Source organism: Engraulis encrasicolus, chromosome 2 (assembly GCF_034702125.1).
Source record: "Engraulis encrasicolus isolate BLACKSEA-1 chromosome 2, IST_EnEncr_1.0, whole genome shotgun sequence".
NCBI lineage: Eukaryota > Metazoa > Chordata > Actinopteri > Clupeiformes > Engraulidae > Engraulis > Engraulis encrasicolus.
The window spans coordinates 1,836,941-1,856,772 of NC_085858.1; the positions used below are offsets into that span (position 1 = coordinate 1,836,941).

A 19,832-nucleotide genomic window follows, 5' to 3' on the forward strand; every position below is an offset into this window, starting at 1 on the left:
CCGGACAGCCTGGGTCCCCTAATGGCTGCCCATACCTTTGAGCAAATGCGGTACAGCAGTTCCAAGGATAATCCAATTCCCAAGGAACTTGCCACCAAGTAGCCGAAAGTGTAGACATCTTCTACGTCCTCAATATTTAACGGAGCCAGACACATGACGTTCCACTTCCCCCACGAGTCCATCACATAGCCAGCCGCCGTTGTCCCATCAGGACAGTTGGGCTCCCCCGAACCCACTTTGATCTTCGAAAAGATGGTGTCAATTGCGTTGAAAGACCAGTTGACCAAATCCATTGTAATTTCTTTTTAGGAGAACAGGAGAGCGTGGAGTCTCAGCAGAATTAAGTCAGACAAGACAGAGTGCCACAGCAGTGAAAGCGATAGAGGAGAGAGGAGATAGGGAAAGGGGAAAGGGAGGGGGAAAGAGAGCTTGGGAGCTCTGAAGAAACACGTCCGCCTCCTCCGAGAAGGCCCACACACACACACACACACACCTCTGATCCTACCTGTCTTCTCCTCCTGCAAGGTGCTGTCCACCTGCGCAATGGACGTCTTCAAGTTTCCCTTTGACATCCAGAGATGCCCTCTGTCCTTTACCTCAGCCATGCACTCAGGTACACACACACACACACACACTCCCTCTCTCTCTCTCACACACACACACACACACTCTCTCTCTCTCTCTCTCACACACACACACACACACACACACACACACACACACACACACAGACACACGCTGACACCCAGAGATGCACTCAGGTAGACACCTGGACCTGTAAACTAGATCTCTCTCTCTATCTCTTCTGCTGCTGCACCCTTTCCCTTGGTAGGGTAGCAGCACTATTTTCCCACACAGCTCTGTGTTCTCGCAGTACCATGTTGCTGTTCCCACAGTATCATGTTGCCACATCCATATGTTCCCACATCCATATGTTCTCGCAGTACTATGTTCCCACAGCTCTATGTTCTCACAGTCTATGTTCCCTCAGCTCTATGTTCCCTCAGCTCTGTGTTCTTGTAGTACTATGTTCCCACAGCTCTATGTTCTTGCAGTACTATGTTCCCACATCCCTATATTCCAACAGCTCTATGTTCCGAATGTTCTATTTTCTTCATGTTCCAACAGCTCTTTGTTCCCACAGCTCTATGTTCTTGCAGTACTATGTTCACACAGCTCTATGTTCTTGCAGTACTATTACTATGTTCCCACAGCTCTATGTTTGGCGCTTTACGGCGCTTTTGAGCCACTTTCGATGATGTCATTAATGACTTTCGATGATGTCATTAATGGTTCTCTAGCCAAATGGCATGAAGTACGCATGTGAACTCTGCCAGCCCCTTAACCGGGCAAATACACAGGCCGCGACGCGATTGCAGCAGCAAGCGATACGAGCGATTGAAGCGACTAGAGTATGTCCGTTACAAGCAGAACGCAAGCATTCAAACATTCCCATTGGCTGTGGTCAATGACCTCTATATAGTCATTGACTGTCGCGGCCTGTCGCTGAACCGCGTCATAGTTCATTAGCATAACATAACCAGGAGAACTACAAACTGTCGCTCTCGGCGTGCGAATCATCTCTAGTCTCCAGAATCGCTTTTGTCACGCGACTCAATACAAAGTAAATTACTTCCGTCGCTCGCCTCGCTCTTGTCGCGGCCTGTGTATTTGCACGGTAACTCTCTTACCCCATCCCTCTCTCCCTCCCTCCCTCCCTCCCTATCTCTCCATCCCTCTCTACCTCCACTAGATAAGAAGCTGCTCCTCTTCCCACTCTCCAACTTGTCTCGTGCCACATGTACCTCTCTCCCTCCCCATCCCCCTATCCGTCTTTCCCCTCCCTATCCCTCTCTCCCTCCACCAGATAAGGAGCTGCTCCTTTTCCCCCTCTCCAACTCGTCCAGTGCGACGCTTAACTCCTTGGAGGTGATGGAGGGGGAGGTGAGCGAGTGGGAATTCCTCAATGTCAGCGTGCAGCGTCTCAAGTATCACTTCCATGAGGAAGTCTGGGACAAGGTCATCTTCACGGTGTGTGTGTGTTTGTGTGTGTGTGTGTATGGGTGGGAGTTCCTCAATGTCAGCATGCAGCCTTTGACGAGGAAGTCTGGGACAAGCAGTGCTTAATTTGTCAAGTGGGAGGTCCCGGAGCCCAGAGGATGGGTGGCTCCCCCCGAGGGAGGGTCTGTGATGTCTTTCCCTGAGGTTCCATTCAAGGTTCCGGAGCTCTCATTTGAGTTTCCGGAGCTAGCTCCCCCTTGCTCCCCCTCAAATTAAGCACTGGGGACAAGGTCATCTTCACGGTGTGTGTGTGTGTGTGTGTGTGTGTGTTTGGGTGTATGTGTATGGGTGGGAGTTAGGGTTGTGCCGGAGCCCAGTCTCGCAAAAAAAAAAAAATCAACTGTAAGCTTCGTAGTGCCGTCAGGAGCCTCATTTTCGTGGTTGGGCAATGCTCGCTGTCGTCCGTAGGCTACGAGAGTGAGAGAGTGGGTGAGAGAAAGGGCGAGAGAGAGAGCGCGAGTGCTCCAAGCAGCGTGCATTCCGGGAGGGGAGCTCTGTCGTTGTGTCAGCTTCATGTCATCTCTCCCTTCCTCCAACGTTGTCCCGAACCTTAAAGGGATACTGTCCCATTTTTGGAAATAAGCTTATTTTACACCTCCCCTTGAGTTAAATAATAGACTTTTACCGTTCTTCTGTACTTTCGACCGTTCTCTGGGTATGGCAGTGCAAATTTTACCCCCATGCTAGCAGTTAACATTGAGTCCTATGAGACCAGTTCGCGGCTAACTGGTCTCATAGGACTCAATGTTAACTGTTAGCTTGGAGGTAAAATGTGCACTGCCATAACTAGAAAACGGTTGTGAATACAGGAGAAAGGTAAAAGTCTATTATTTAACTCAAGGGGAGGTGTAAAAAAAGCTTATTTCCAAAAATGGGACAGTATCACTTTAACCCTAAGCCTAACCCTAAAAGCGCTTGTTTGAAATGTTTGATTACCGTATGAAACTAGTGAGTCCCATTTCCAGTTACCCTTCACTCATGCTTGATTGTTGACGTTCGTCACCATTATTCTTCCCCGCAGAACCAAACTACCCAATTTATCAATTCCCCCTTTCGTCTCCCAACCACGACTAACGAGGCGTCTCGTGATGGCACCACGAAGCTTACAGTTGATTTGTTCTGGGTTTTTTTTTCATAAGTATTTCACGAATGGCACGAGATACGCTTGTGTGCCGATAGACGATGTCATCGTCCATCAGCGATGGACAGCTGGCATCACAATGGACTCAAACATTGTGATGCCAAGGAATCCTCTACTTGTGTATTTTTAAGCCGCTGCTATTGTCATCATTACGATAATGTCAAAATTAAAGGGGTATGCCACTATTTTGGGGCTTAATACAGTTAAAATCGTTGGCTGGGGTTTATTAAGGTGGTAAAGTGTCTTATTTTTCATGTTAAGCGTTGTCTTGCTTTAAGACAAGTTAAAAGAGGGACTATGTCGCTAAGCTAGTGAAAGTCAATGGATCCGTGTAGCATGTAGCATGGGGCCGGGGGGACCGGGGCCGGGCTACGTCCACAGACAGAGCTAACATCCATTTCTGTCACAGAGTTGTGCAACTGGAACGTTGAGGAGTTTTAAACATTTTCCCCCAGAATTTAACAATTGTTAATATATTTGACTCACACTTAAAGCAAATCTAATTAAATAATAGCTTAAAGGAAATTGAAAAAAAAAAATATAATATAATAAATATACATATAATAGGGTAGATGACGGATAGGCAGCAAAAAACATTTTTTTCACAAAACATTGTTCATGAGGGAAAAAAGTATATGTCTACGTAGTGCAGCAATTAATCTTTCAAAAAATCCAGGTGGTCACAATGTTGGTCTATTCATTGATTATTTATTTACGTTGATAAAGCAATTTGCTGAAAATATGTCCTTTGGTGTGACGTTAAGAAATAAATATATTAAGTAATGTAGAAATGGCTTGATGGAGTTTCATGAACATTGTTACACTCTTCATATTTATTGCAATTTTTTAAAGTCTTAATTTAATGAGAAATTACCATTTAAGTATTTTTTTCCCCATTAGATGTGAGATTATTAGAAACCTTCAAGGAAAAACAGGGATATCTTTCTTTTAAATGTTCAAAATTGTCCGAATTTATACTAACTTTTCAGGGACGATAATTTGTTCTTCCCTAATGCAATATTCAGTGTTTATCAAACATATTGTTTAGCTCAAACAAATATTTGAGCGTTTAAAACATGTCACACCGTAGGACATTCATGTCACGCTAAAGGACAGCAATGCAAAACTGAGCCAGAAACAAATATATCAACATGATTATTTTGTCTTGACCATAATATAATGTTGTAGTCAATATGGATCTACACTTTACACATATAAGTCTTTGAATCGTCGTTTATCAGCCTATCGTAACTCTTAATGACAGCCATGCGGTCATTAAATGTAACCTGCAGAGCTCATAAGACTCATACTGAAGTGTGACCTTGGCATCACACTTTTGTAGGTATGCTATGACTGTCACACCATTGAACCTGTAGTATGTAGTGGCCAGTGCTTGTTTGGTATCTCAAGCTGGACAGCACATTTATGCTGTATATTGAGCTCTCCACAGCATACTTAATTGATCTATACTCCTCTATATACTCTCTCACTGATCTTTCCTTCACTGTTACCGTTATATTTTATGGTTTCAAAGCACCATTAATGACATTTCATATCATTTGACAGTATCTAAAATCAACAGCAAATATTAATCAACAATGCATCAAAGTATAAATAATAAAATAGTCAAATAGTATTTTGAATACACAATATTTATCTAGTCAAAAAATGTACTACCAGTTGTTTTAAAAGCTATTTCTCAAATATCTAGTCCATTGGGTGTGACCTGTTTGTCCTTTGGTGTGATCCAAAGTTTCACACCATAGGACTTTTACCATCACACCATAGGACTTTTACCATCACACCATAGGACTTTTGAGCTTTTGAGTTAATTTAAAGCCATGTCGTTGCCAACTGAAATACAATTTCACTTTTAGTAAGATGCATTTGCATACATTTACATAAGAAAAAAACATATAAAAAATACACTATTGTCAAAATGTATTTTGTGACTGTCACACCAAAGGACTACAAAACTAACACATCTTGTGGTGGCAAAACGTAATTGATTGACTGAAGAACTCTGAGAGAAAAATCTAAAATCCACTCTTGCCATTGGCTTCTTAAGGGTCTAAAGTCACAATTTATGTACTGCTGGAGCTTCAACAACAGATAATTATCCACAGAATTAACCAAAAATATGATGTCACACCACAGGACATTGTTTTCTGCGACAAAGTTTCATAAGTCCATACGGTCTCAGAAAAACAGGAAAAAAATTAAGCATTGCCACTTGCTAAAATAGACACCTTGAAAAACATGCCAGCGTTGTTTAGACAAATGACTGAGCTTTGATTATTTATTTAAAAATGTTTTAATATGGAGAACCAGGCTTGCCTCAGTCACACCATAGGACAAATGTGACATTTGACTCAAAATTAAGTATACTTATTTAAGCTCTGTATTTATTACATATTACTTTTTCACAACAACGACATTAGTTTAATCATTTAAAGCATTGACAATTTCGAAAGCATGAATTTACTTAATTTTAAGAGCCTGCGACAGCAAAATTTACACGTCACGTCATCTACCCAATAATAACATTTGAGGGCAAGGTCATCTTCACTGTAAGACATGACGGGGTGGGAGGGTGTGTGTGTGTGTGTGTGTGCGTGTCTGGTCTGAAGTTTCACTTTGATGAGGAAGTCTGGGACAAGATCACCTTTGTGGTAAAACATGACAGGGTTGGGAGGATGTGTGTGTGTGGATATGTGTGGTCTGATGGTTCCCTTCAAGGGGGACAAAGCCATCTTCATGGTTAAACATAAAAGGGGTGGGAGGTTGTGTTTGTGTGCGGTGTGACGTTTCCCTTCGAGGCTGGAACCGGGTGTCCTTTTTGGCCCATTTTCCCTGATGAAAACAAAGTTGTCTAATAATTATGCATACCTGATATGGAATGCTTAAATCCAATTTTCATTTTTCATGCTCACATTAGCCAAGTTCTCTAACCCTGTAGGCATTTTTTGGGGAAAAGTCAGCATGCAACATTCAAACTCATCTAAATACAAATACAATCCACTATATGCCAAAAAAATTAGGCCCCCAGTAGTACTTACTAATAACAAATATAATGTAATAGTAACCCCATAATACACACCGTTCCCCCAGTGGAATGCTGTAACAGTTGACGAAAAGATTGTACCACCATAGTATTACACAGTGCCTTGAGTAGTGTGTGATCTGGTTCTTGATTGTGATTGGCTGATTGAGCGTTCCAAGCTATAGTAAATCGGACATAAACATCAGCATTCTAAACGAAGGTTCTACACATGTTTCTTGAAATACTTCAAAAAAGTCAAGGCGTTGCTAACTACCTAAAAGCCTCTCCAGAGGGTTAAGTAATGGATTGACTGCTGTAGCGTTAGAAATAGATCAGAAAGATAAGACACAAGTACAGTGTGCGTGAGTTGTGTGTGTGACCTTTGATGTGTATGTGTGTGTTATAGATTAGTATCCGCAGGGTGCCCCTGCTGCATGTGTTGACCTTCATCATGCCCATCCTCTTTCTCCTGCTACTGGATGTGGCATCCTTCTTCATGCCGGACACGCGCGGCGACAAAATCAACTTCAAGGTCACCGCTTTTACATTACATTACATTACATTACAGAAATATACAGAGCAACAAGTTAGTGTGTTTGTGTTTTTTTTAAGTAAAGTAGAGTACTGACACATACACATCATGCAAAGAGGCCTGGGACGCTAATCAGTGTTGCTAAAAAAAAATCAGCCAAAGCCGCTATTGGCTCGCTGAAAAGTCGCTAGATGACGCTGATCCCTAGGAAACACGCCTTTGTTCCCAGTAAGTACAAAGTGGCAGTGCTAGCCATTGTTTGGAGATCAGAGCTAATCTGCAGCCCTGCTTAAAGTGATGGTTCCGAGTAGATTCACCCTAATGCCATGTGAACCGTGACATCCATCCAGTAGTCCACTCGAAGTGTTGTCTGTCTTGGGCTTACATCAGCAGAGTTACCGAGTTATTCGATGTTTATTCCGGATAGCTTGGCACAAGCGCATATGGATCCCGGACACTATCTCCAAACTTACCCTATAAAAATCACATGTCACAACACCAAACTTCTACAGTAGTACAAATATGGTCTGTACTCACAAAATGAAGCATTTAGAAGCTGGTAGATAGTCCAGGAGTTTATTATCATCAACACAAGCCGAATAGCTTTTCTGCTGCCAAAGCTCCACCTTTGTTGAGGACTTTCACGGGCTAGTCTTAGATTATGGAAGTAACGTCGGCTAAATTGGCAACACTGTTAGCCATGCTTTATATTTTGTGCACAGTTGCAACAGGAAGTGGTGTGATCACTTTTCAGTAACTGGCACTGTCATGTCATGCGTATGTCGCTTGAGTCAATTTAAGTGCCCACATTTCTTGGTTCTACTGTAGTAAGCATGTTGCTGCGTTTTGAATTAGAGGAGGCATTTTTAATAACTTAAATAACAATTTTTGTCTTTTTTTCCCTTTTCAAGGTTACAGTGCTGCTAACGATGTCAGTGATGTTGCTCATCCTTAATGACACGCTACCCAGCAAACCCAGGAGGACACCCCTCATAGGTCACACACACACACACACACACACACACACAGACACCCACCATGTACATGTGAATTTAATCAGCATTGCTATAATAAGACCCTTATTACTCTTCAAAGGTTTGTGCAAATTTAAAAGAGGTCCCAGAATCGATCCTTGTGGTACTCCATATTTCATATTTCCCTGAAACACTTGTGTCAGCTAAAACAAAATTAAAAAAGCAAAAACAAAATCTAGTTCTCTAACAAAGACTTGAACCAGTCGAAGGCACTTCCTGACGGTACATGCACACACAGACGGCATGTTTCCTTAACGTCTCCGTGAGCAGTGCGAGTCCGAGAGGTTCGCGGGCTGCCTTTCACACTGCACAGTTAACGTCCACGTTCTATCCGCGGGCAGCAGCCATTCATTTTCAAGAATAGACTCGAGTTGTATTTTCAAGGAGCAACGCGGACATGTCCGGTTGGGACGGACATGCGTCGCGCTCACACCGCGTTTCTGTGTGCAAGGTATGATTTGTTTTCATGCATTCTAACCGTTTCGGACTGATAACGGAGACGTGAAGTGGACGTACTGTGGACGTCCGCGCTGTTGGTGTGTATGCACCGTGAGAGGGCAACAGATGCTGACCTGCACACACACAATTTTAAAATGTAGCCTGTTGTCTATTGTCTCCAGCTGTGATGGCGATGGTGTTGTCTGTTGTCTGAAGCTGTATAGGTGATGGTGATGTCGCTTGTCTGTCATCTGTGTGTGTGATGGTGATGATGTTGTCTGTTATCTGAATGTGGGATGGTTCTCTGTCTACATCTGTATACGTGATGATGATGGCGTTGATGGTATTGTCTGTTGTCTACAGATGTATATGTGATGGTGTTGTCTGTTCTCTACAGCTTTGTATGTGTTGTCTCCTGTCTGCAGGTAGCTGTGCACGTGATGATGATAGTGTTGTCTACAGCCGTGTATGTGATGGTGTTGTCTCTTGTTCACATGTGGTCTGCTGCCTCTTGTATGTCATGCTGTTTTCTGTTTTCTCTCATCTGCAACCGTTTATGGGATGATGTTCTTTTCTCTTCAGCGGTCTACGTGATATGTAGTTTGTTGTCTGCAGCAGTGAATGTGATGGTGTTGTCTGTTGTCTGCAGCTGTGTGATGCTGACGTTTGTTTGTGTGTGTGTGTGTGTGTGTGTGTGTGTCTACAGCGGTGTATGTGATGGTGTTGGCTCTTGTTCACATGTGGTCTGTTGTTTCTTGTATGTCATGCGGTTTTCTGTGTGTGTGTGTGCGTGTGCGCATGGGTGCGTGCGTGTGTGTATGTGTGTTTACAGCTGTGTATGTAATGGTGACGTTTGGCTTCATGTTGCTGAGCCTGATGGAGAGCATCCTGGTGGGATACCTGCTGGAGAGGACTGATACCCAGCACAGCCAGGCAGAAGGTATGCACGCACACACACGCACATCAACGCTACTGTGTGCACCACAAGGCGTACAATTAATGGCATGCCGCAGGTTCAGAGTTCTCAGAGCTGGTTCAAGATGATTTTTGGATTGTGTGAATGAAGCGATGGACTTCCCTCTTTGTTTATTCGCCTATGAACCTGTTGGGCAGAGCCCTTCATCAGTGTGTAATGGCCACTATACACTGAAGAAGGGCTCTGCCCGAAACGTTCGTAGACGAAAAAACAAAAAGAAATCTGAAGAGTGCTGCCCTGTCGCTTCCCTATCTATGTTTTATGTGGGATTCAGCACCCAGTTAACTTCTTAGCTCAGAGCTAAGTTATAACCTTACTGTCACCAAAATTGTAATGGCTATGTCTTAATCTGCAACTTAAGGTTATCTGAACTGTCGTAGCAATGTTGTTATGATGTAGTTGAGTGTTTTCAGCAAATAGTGAATAGGCCCGCCGGCGACCCCATCTGCAGTAAGAGGCTATGAACTGTGGTAATCATTAGGCGATAGTGTGCGCTCATCAGCTCCACTTTACAAGACATTTGGATTGCACCATATTACACATACCTTGCTGATAATGATTACAGCACAGTCATGACATTATAACACCATGACAACACTAGCCTAGTAAACCAGCGCCACCCGATGAACGGCAACATTTTTTGCCTGCGAGTTGTCTGGCCTCGGATGGTCAAACATTGCCCTGAATCTGGCAAAACAATCACAACGCAGAGATTTGTTTTGAATCAAATCGGGGTTTTGAGGGAGTGACGACGAAGCTCTCCACGCTCCAAAAGCACATTAACGAGAAAGATGGCGCTGATTGGTCAGAGCGTTGGCCTATAGGCACAGTTACGGTTTTAAAGACAACAGGTTGTTCTCATCAACAATCTTCAGATGTACTATTTATCGGGGCCAGACTAAATTACACATCCAATCTCACATTTAGGCTGGTTTATCAGGCTATGACAACGCAACATCACCCTGACAACACATCATCACCCAGACAACACAATATCACCCAGACAACGCAATATCACTCAGCGCAACGCACAACGCAATAGCACCTTGACAACGCAATAACACCCTGACAATGCAAAAACATCCTGACTATATGCAATATCACTATGCAAATATAGTAGTATATCACCCTGTTAACACAATATTGTCCAAACAATACAATTTCGACCTGACAAAGTCCGTAACACCATAGCAACTAGGGGTGGAACGGTTCACAAAATTCACGGTTCGGTTCATATCACGGTATCAAGGTCACGGTTTTCGGTTCTCTACGGTTCTTTTTTTTTAGTTCATGATAAATGGTGCACTGGGAATATTAAACCATATTTATATAACTGCCATTATAAAGTGATGATGCGCACGTTGAATCAGCTGTGGTCAGCTGATGTGCGCTGTCTGAGCGTTCTAAATGCCCTCTTTCAAGAGGCTAATAGAATCAGACTTATCACTTAATATCCTACATATGATTTGTATAGACTTATAATGTGAAAATGGTGTGATTTTAATTGTGTCATCCTCTGATTGGTCTTATATGCTAATGTGTTAATCAGAGAGACTGGATAAGATAGCCCTAGAATCTCTGTTTTACATATTTTTCTGGGCAGTACATGAATTGCGGTTTGCCACGGACTGCATTTCACGGTTCGGTATGGTGTGTGAATTGTACGGTTTCGGTTTTCGGTGCGGTTTGTACCATCCCTAATAGCAACCCAATAACACCCAGGCAACAGGCAACAGAATAACACCTTGACAAAACAACTTAATATCCTGTGACAATACAATGTACTCAGATAGCAATATAATGCCTTGCCAATGCTATTACGCCGACAATATCTTCTTGCAAACACAATATTGCCTTGGCAATCACATAATGTCACCCTGACAGCAGCACTGTAATGCTATAACAACCCAACAAGACTCTGAGAAACACATCACCCTAACCATGATGTCACCAGACACAAGATGACAACACATCATAACACCCTGACGAAATCGTCCAGACAATGGCATCTTAATTGAAGGCCTCTCGTGGGGGGTGCACTAAGAAGTAGGGCTGCACCATTATGGAAAAAATAATAATCTCGATTATTTGGATTGAAATTGAAATCACGATTAATCACAATAATTGAACAACTGACATTTTTGCAGAATTTTCTGTCAAATTACAAAATGAAACATAACCAAAAATTAATTATATAAATGATGAACAAAATAAAACCGAGGTGTAATAATTATGTTGAAGGCAATAGCATGAAATTTAGGCTGACCCACAGACTTTTGGCCAGAAACACTAGCCTGTCAGCATGTTCTGGTTTCAAGGACACTCAAAGGCCGGTCACTATTGCCATGATTAAATCCCGATTGATATCACAATTTCGATATCACAATTTTCAATTCATTTTGATTAATTGTGCAGCCCTACTAAGAATTGATACACCAGGCTTAGTTAACTTACAGGAATTGGTACTAGGGCTGTAACGGTTACCGGTTTTCACGGTAACCGCGCTTAAATATGATGACGGTGAAGATAACCGTCTGAATTTTAAAATACGGTGTTATCTCGGTGGGTTACCTTACCGCACACCGTTACACCGGGATATCTTTCATCCCAGACACTCCTAAATAGTTTGACGGTGACGAGACGTGAGTGACAATATCTGCATTTCCATAACTCACCTAACCGTACAGAATGTTAACAGTGGAATCCGCTTATAGTGGTCACGTTTGTCCGAGGAGCAAATTTGAACACTGTAAGCGGTTGATTACTAAAACCGAATTTGTATTATTTCACCTCTTTTTTGTCTCTACCTGTCTGCCAAAAATGAGCGCTGAGAAAGACGAGGCTTATATGCATTTCGAAGCATAGACCACGCACGGGTCGTCATCTCTTGATATCAAATACGTTTGTAAAGTTCCCATTCGACAAACGTCTTCTGGCGAGTTTCTGCACAGTGTGATTCAGGTTATGCATGCAAAACGCGGCTAGACATGGGCACTTGAAATTGCTACACCGATAAATAACACACTGTTGCATAGCCTGCTGTAGCCTACAGTAGTAGCCTAGCCTACAACGTGATTTTTTGACACAGTTTTAAAAAGCCACTCTAACTGCTTGGAATTGGGAAAGTCGCGCTGGGCTTGCTGGCATAGGAGAGATGAGAAGGGCGAGGGGGAGTGGGAGGGACTCGTGGGGAGACGCAGCCTGGAGCAGTTTAAACACATAGCCTCCTGAGGAATGCCAAGCTTCGCCGAAACATCTCGTTGGCTCGTTTTTGGTAAATTTTCATACGTTTCGAAGAGCCTATGTTTTTCATTCCCAGAATAAGAGAGACATGATTCACGTGCTTGCTGCCCGGTGTCAAAGGCTACGTTGGCTAGCGAGACAGAGGCATGTGTGCACAGCCTCATCACTAGAGAGGTTCTGTGTAAACAGGTTGCGTTGCGTCCCCACTCACTAGTCGAGCCATGCCTGCAGTTCACTGCGGTGCTGTCGGGAGAGCACAACCCATTCACTGTATGGAGTTTGCACAGCCCGCATATCTGAAGTTACCGTGACCATCTGTTTTCTTATTTCGGGGAAAAACACATATCTAGTTTCTGTATGGCGCATGGCCATATGTGTTTACTAACTGTAAAGGGGTCACGTGAAAAGGCGTTGGTCATATGGAGGTAGTCCATTCGAAAATGCAAAAGCACCAGGGGAGGGAAAAATCTGCGATCGTAACACAGTAAACTGGTTTAGTTATAGTCGGGTTGCACATGTGGTTGAAATACAGTGAAAAAACTACATATGCTCTAACCCCATGGATGCTAGAGGAGCATTTTGACACCATGCATGCTAGGATTTATCCACGTTTTCGATGTCTACTCATAGAAAGGTATGGAGACGCCGTGAAAGTGGGGGCTTGGGGTGAAATTTGAAACGCGACATTTTGTAATAAATTAACAACAATAACGCACAAACAATATGTTCAAATATCTGTAAAGTAGTGCTAAAACATTCTTCAGGGTCTAAGCTTTCAAATACTGTTCCTGTGTTTATTAGGCTACACGAGGATTAGGCTATAAATGATTGCGCAATGTAAGGTTTTTGTTCGAGGTTTGCGGTACCATGTCGCCTTTAGTGTCGGCATTTAAAAAAAAAAAAACCGCGATAATACCGTAAACCGTGGTAATTTTGGCCACAATAACCGTGAGCCTAAAATTTCACACCGTTACAGTCCTAATTGGTACACCTGCTAATAGATCTACGTGAGGGCATGATTTAGAAAATGAGGATTCCAGACTCTATTCTATTAGGTGATTTACCTCTACCTCAAGGTTAACTTGTCCAAGTCCACTTTTTTGAACATTAAGGCCATTTTCTGAGTGGTCTGCAATGTTTTAGGGCTTATTTAGACCAGGAAAGTCCGATAGTTCACTTTGTTTGGTCCGAACCTAATTTAAAAAAATTGGTGCGGTTGGCTTTCAGACTATGTACATTTCAGTAAGCGGACCAAAATCGACAACAAAGGCACGCGCCCTGAGGTCGTTCAGCTGTTGGTCAGAAACGACACGCGCAGCAAGTTAAGGCTATGTCCAAATAGGCCTACAAGTATCCAAAGAGCTCAGCGGCATGTAAAATAAACGTTCACGGCATGTATGGCATAGCGCTCACACGAAATATAGCGCAGACTATCTGAAGTTCATGACATGAAGGGAGTCCTGATAGCCAATTGATTGATCCCGCAAGTTGGGATACCATTTATCCCTCTTTCTTTCTTTCTTTCTTTCTTTTGTATAATTGTCATATAGCGTGCGGGCGAGATAACGAGTGCATCGTACATGGAATGGCCTCTGTTAGGCTACATTACGCAGACCTGCAAGAGAGAGAGTCTGAACCTCACGTGGCGGCTGTTCAAGAGCGAGTTTTCACCCATTGCTTGACAACGAGCGTGCTGGCTGGTTTAGTCATCAATATTAGTATAAAAACCTCCTTGCAGTCAGTGTTATACACTTGGGATGTCTGGGAACAACGCAAAACAGGCTCAATGTGAAATATTGGCGAGCTTATTCCAAGCACCACGCCATTCTTTTTTCTCGAAAATAAACAGTGCGCTCCACTGTCATTTGGATACGTTTGTATTGGAATATTGGCTACCATTTGCAGCAATAGGCTATTTCACGCACTCCATCAAGAAAAAAGTAACATGATGAGCACGGGCATAGCGTTTGGATCATACAAACTTGCCAACATGCCACCACAGCGGGTAAATTAATAAATTACCTTCGTTGTCTTCATCACAACTTCTTCAAATAGCCTAGGCTATTCCACTAGCCTACATCCATCCAACGCACAGCTAGCAAGCCAGGGGGATAAGTGCCAACGTCGTAATTATTGCTATCATTATCAGAATCCATACTGTGCGGACTAAAGTGTTTTCTTCCGTTTCTTCAGTAGATGCTTTTCGGATTTGTCCCAATCAACATTTAAAATACTGGTAAATTAACAGTCTTTTTTTCCCTGTGCTCCACTAACAAGCCATCCTCATTGAAAATATGAATGACCGTAGCCTACAATAATGTAGCCTACGCCCACGATTGCGATAGTTTAGGCTATTATTTCATTAATATTAATATTGTTGCAAACAAACCACTCTGTCGAATTTACACCAAAGACATGGACATGACAAGTTGTGGAGTCGCTTTGTTTACACTCTGTTTCCCATTAATCTCGAAAAACGACGGAAGCTCCCGAGGTACAAAAAAGCAAAAAGTCTGGGATTAGGTCCGGTCTGCTTTCACACCTCCAAAAGGTCCGCACCAGGGTTCGTTTGATCCGGACCGAGTCCGACCTTTCAGCTCGGTCTCGGTCAAATTGTTTGGTCCGGACCAGGATTCGCTGGTTTGTATTCAAACCATCCCAAAGGGTCCGAAAAAACGAAAATCTGGTCCGTTTGGTCCTTTGGTCCGGACCAAACGTGGTAGGTGTGAATACGCCCTTAGAGTCCCCCTCACCGTTCATTTCATGTTTGCTGCAGTCTCTGTTATTTGGCTGATTTGGATTCGATCTCAACCAGCTTTAGAATGGCCGTCTATGAGCACCTAAAACTCTGTTCTTAAAATCACCTTAAACATTTGTTTTCGAAAGTCCACAGCTCACAAAGTGGTTAGGGGTGTTCACTAGCAGTCCCTAACAAGTTTCAAGGCGAAATATGCCTTCTGTCATGTTTTATTTGCCATTTTGTAAAAGAAAGTGAAAGTGAAAGTGAAACTTAATTTACAAATTGCTACATAAAACACACATAAAACAGGACAGATGCCATATTTCGCTACAAAAATTGTTAAGGAACACCAGTGAATACTGCTGAACAATTGGTGAGTTGCATATTCTTGAAAACAAATGTTAAAGGTGATTTTAAAGGGCAATTCCGGCCAGTTTGGATTCATATCCCATCTTGGGTGGACCCAGGGAAAAGGATGAAAGGGGAAACCGCGAGAAATTTTCATGCATGCTGCGCAAAGTTGTTCAATTGCGCTGTTTTCGGTTAAACCCTGGCCCGTCGGGCACATATTTGACCTGTTTTAAAGCTCCTAGCATGCATTAAAACCCTTCTGAACGCTTTGGCCGTGGTGTGTGGGTCCATACAAGTCGATCTAGTGGTTCACAGTTCCATTAGGTAGCATAGGTACGATACAACAGGAGTTTTCAAAAGTGGCGCACCTACCTCTTTCAGCTTCCGCCTTCCAACTACGTCCGCAAAATGGTTCGCCAAAGTGATACTTCATAGTAATCCATTTTATTTTTGTCCACCAAAGACGAGCCACAAGAAACATATTCACACGTTTTCATGTCCTGAGTTGTTATTGTCTCGCAGATTCACTTCTCTGTCACTGAACACAGTTTAGTGACGTCACGGTGTCACATGACTCCTGGAAGGAATAATTCTTTATCTGTAACAAATATTCTGGTTCGAAAAAGAAAACCATGGCCACCAAACTCTTCAATTGAACTACCCCAACGGAGGATCCATCTCAAAATATCAAACAGTATATTACGACAGCGCCTCTCTTTCTCGCTTCTGTATAATAACTGGATGAGCGAATGCCGTTCCTTCCAGGAGTCATGTGACACCGTGACGTCACTAAACTGCGTTCAGTGACAGAGAAGTGAATCTGCGAGACAATAACAACACAGGACATGAAAAAGTGTGAATATGTTTCTTGTGGCTCGTCTTTGGTGGACAAAAATAAAATGGATTACTATGAAGTATCACTTTGGCGAACCATTTTGCGGACGTAGTTGGAAGGCGGAAGCTGAAAGAGGTAGGTGCGCCACTTTTGAAAACTCCTGTTGTATCGTACCTATGCTACCTAATGGAACTGTGAACCACTAGATCGACTTGTATGGACCCACACACCACGGCCAAAGCGTTCAAAAGGGTTTTAATGCACGCTAGGAGCTTTAAAACAGGTCAAATATGTGCCCGACGGGCCAGGGTTTAACCGAAAACAGCGCAATTGAACAACTTTGCGCAGCACGCATGAAAATTTCTCGCGGTTTCCCCTTTCATCCTTTTCCCTGGGTCCACCCAAGATGGGATATGAATCCAAACTGGCCGGAATTGCCCTTTAAGAACAGAGTTGCAGGTGCCCATAGACGGCCATTCTAAAGCTGGTTGAGATCAAATCCAAATCAGCCAAATAACAGAGACTGCAGCAAACATGAAATAAACGGCGAGGGGGACTCTAAAACATTGCAGACCCCTCAGAATATGGCCTTAATGTTCAAAAAACTGGACTTCTCCTTTAACCTGGTTTACTATTGAACCAGCTTCTTAGTATACCCCCCAGACAGTGGCATCACAATTGAAGGCTTCTCCTGATGATATTCTTGATGATGTGTTTGTCTGTACAGGAAACAGGAAATCTGTATCAAAAGGGATCATCTGTGTGCCCATTGGAGAATGTCAGCATGAGGGGCGCCCCGACCCGTTCAAGAGGGGTGAGGGAGGGCTCTCTGTACCCCTCGAGGGGGGCGAGGACCCTGTACCCCTCCTCCTACGCCTCATCCTCCAGGAGCTGCAGAGAGGGATGCAGCAGAACCAACACCCCCCTCAGATCCAGAACCAGAACTCTCTGGCCCGCTACATCAACACTTCCTTCTTCATCTTCTATGTGCTCGCCATCTCCATCTTCCTCCCAACCCTCTTCTTCATCTGGGTCTATTAATAGACCAGCTGCTCTGCTATAATTTGGCTCTACTGGGTCTGCAAGTGGACCCTAGTATGTAAGTATTGTACGGTAACACTTTATTTTAGCTTAACCTCTATTAGCAAGAATACTAATGCATAAGTAACTTGTAAGGCATGTATCAAGCAAAATCAAACATGTCTTAGGCATGTATTTTCAAATGTCTTGTTCATGCACAATTGGGGATTTATCACCAATACAATCTTAGTAAGGACCAGTAAGCTTAGATTTCTATTTATTACTTAGTAGTTAGTGCCAGAATACAATATGTACAAGCTACCGACACTGTGTGAACAAACCCTGAACAATGTGAAAACAGATGTGTAATAGGCAAAAATGACGGGCCAACCTCATCGCTCTGGGTCAGTGGCAAGGTGCTGTGGCAAACAGCTACTAACAACTAGAAGACAGGTTCCCTATTCAGTAGTGGACAACTACACAACTAAATTGCACGAGTAAGGGGGAGGAGCTAAGGACGTAGGTAGACTCAGAGCCAGGAAGGCTGTCTGTAGATTGCACTGCACTGCACTTCTTGGAGCTAGACCAGCATTACTGACATATGTGCATCTGCAACTGAATGACATTAACTGGTGTTGTTGATAGTGATTACAAGGTGATATTTTAGCATTTATGATACTGTTTACATGCCAATTGCATGCATTGGCGCCATGTTGATGCGTGTGTCGTCACACAAAACACAAGCTCGGGAACTCGTTGTTATATACTTCCGCCTGAGATCAACCTCGATAATTATCGATCTGACATTGCGTCACCAAATGTTCACTCCCACTTTCCAGAGGTTTTAAGTCGTCTTTCTTGGGATTCTCGACTTTTTGAACGAGCCATTTGTAATCCACCTCTCCACTCATTCAGCGAATGTCTGATGTCACACAGGAAGTGAACCTCAACCGTCATGGTAACGTGCACAGGAAAATAATTAAATAAAACCGGTACCATTATTTTTCAATAAGTGTTCCTGTTCCAGAACATAAAAAATAATAACGTTTCCGGTTTCGTTTCTGTTCCCTGTAAAATGCAAAAAGTTCCCGGTTTTCGTTTTCGTTCCTTGAACCGGTTCAAAGCCCTGGCTTATTCTACATATTTTTCCACTATTCAGGGTTTGTTCACACAGTGTGTCAGTAGCTCATACACATTGTATTCTTCCACTTACTAATAAATAATCTAGGCTTAGTAGTAGGTCCTTACTAAGGTTAAGTTGGTAATAAATCCTTTATTGTGCATGAACAAGACATTTGAGAATACATGCCTAACAAATGTTTGATTTTGCTTAGTACATGCCTTACAAGTTACTTATTAATATTATATGTATTAGTACTAATAGATGTAGCACTAAAATAAAGTGTTAGGCTACCGTATTCACAATAGCATACCAGACTCCATTATAATAAACACAGGCGCACAACAAGGAACAGTTTCATCAATTACTCTGGTATAATCTAGTTCTACTGATGGACCTGCATCTCCATCTTCCTCCCTACCCTCTCTTCTTCACCTGGGTCTACTGATAGACCACAACTACGCCGGTCTAATCTGGGTCTTCTGACAGACCACAATTACGTAAGGGTTAACGTTCGGCGAGAAGGTCGCTACCGTGGAATAGCAGCACGACAGAGAGAATCTTTAGACCCCGACGCGGAGCGGAGGGGTCTTGTTCTCTCTGAAGTGCTGCTATTCCACAAAGCGACCGACTCGCCGAAAGTTAACCCGCTTATTATATGGATATACTTAAATGATTCACACATGGCGGGGACATTTCTTTAGACCTATTTAATGTTAAGATTGTTGCTGCGCAAAACAAAACAGTGCCGTTGTGGAACACCGCTAGGCAACAGCTAGGTAGCCAGGACAACAGGTGTTGTCTATCACAGCAGCTGATTAGAGTGACAAAAGACCGGACGCCCTGCGGAGTGATATGAAACATTCGCTTTAGCCACTGACTTGTATACAAGCCAGTGGCTTTAGCAGTGAACGTCTTGTTGCCATTGACAGCGGTAGCCAGGACAACGGGTGCTGTCTATCACAGCAGCTGATTAGAGTCTTGTTGAAAAGTCGCTTTAGCAGTGAAAAGTCTTGTTGCCATTGACAGCGGTCTGTTATAGACCAACCCGTCCGTTATCGAAAAATAACAGACGTCCGAACGTTGGGGAGCCCCGTTGAAATGAATGGAGCATTCGACAGATGACGTCACAACCATATAATAATCTGGTATAATCAAGTTCTACTGATGGACCTTTATCTGCTCGTCATCTCCATCTTCCTCCCCACCCTCTTCTTCACCTATTGATGTGCAATAGGTAACGTCTATGGTAGTGTTTTTCAACACTAGGGCTGGGACTCCATGCGGGGACACCTGAA

At 43.1% G+C, this 19,832-nt stretch overlaps 1 protein-coding gene across 1 annotated transcript; it reads left to right on the forward strand.

The window, feature by feature from the left end:
• The first annotated feature begins 543 nt into the window (after positions 1–543).
• Positions 544–17,435, forward strand: LOC134443263 (5-hydroxytryptamine receptor 3A-like). Its single transcript, XM_063193138.1, has 6 exons — positions 544–613; positions 1,868–2,031; positions 6,652–6,777; positions 7,689–7,773; positions 9,082–9,189; positions 17,122–17,435. Exons 1-6 carry the CDS (start codon positions 544–546, stop codon positions 17,433–17,435), a joined length of 867 nt encoding a protein of 288 aa, XP_063049208.1.
• The last annotated feature ends 2,397 nt before the right edge of the window (positions 17,436–19,832 follow it).

Excerpts from the sequence above, each read along its gene's own strand:
- LOC134443263 (XM_063193138.1), top strand. The coding sequence starts at position 544 with ATGGACGTCTTCAAGTTTCCCTTTGACATCCAGAGATGCCCTCTGTCC. Across the intron at positions 614-1,867 it reads TACCTCAGCCATGCACTCAG|ATAAGGAGCTGCTCCTTTTC; the intron begins GTACACACACAC and ends TCCCTCCACCAG. Across the intron at positions 2,032-6,651 it reads GGGACAAGGTCATCTTCACG|ATTAGTATCCGCAGGGTGCC; the intron begins GTGTGTGTGTGT and ends TGTGTGTTATAG.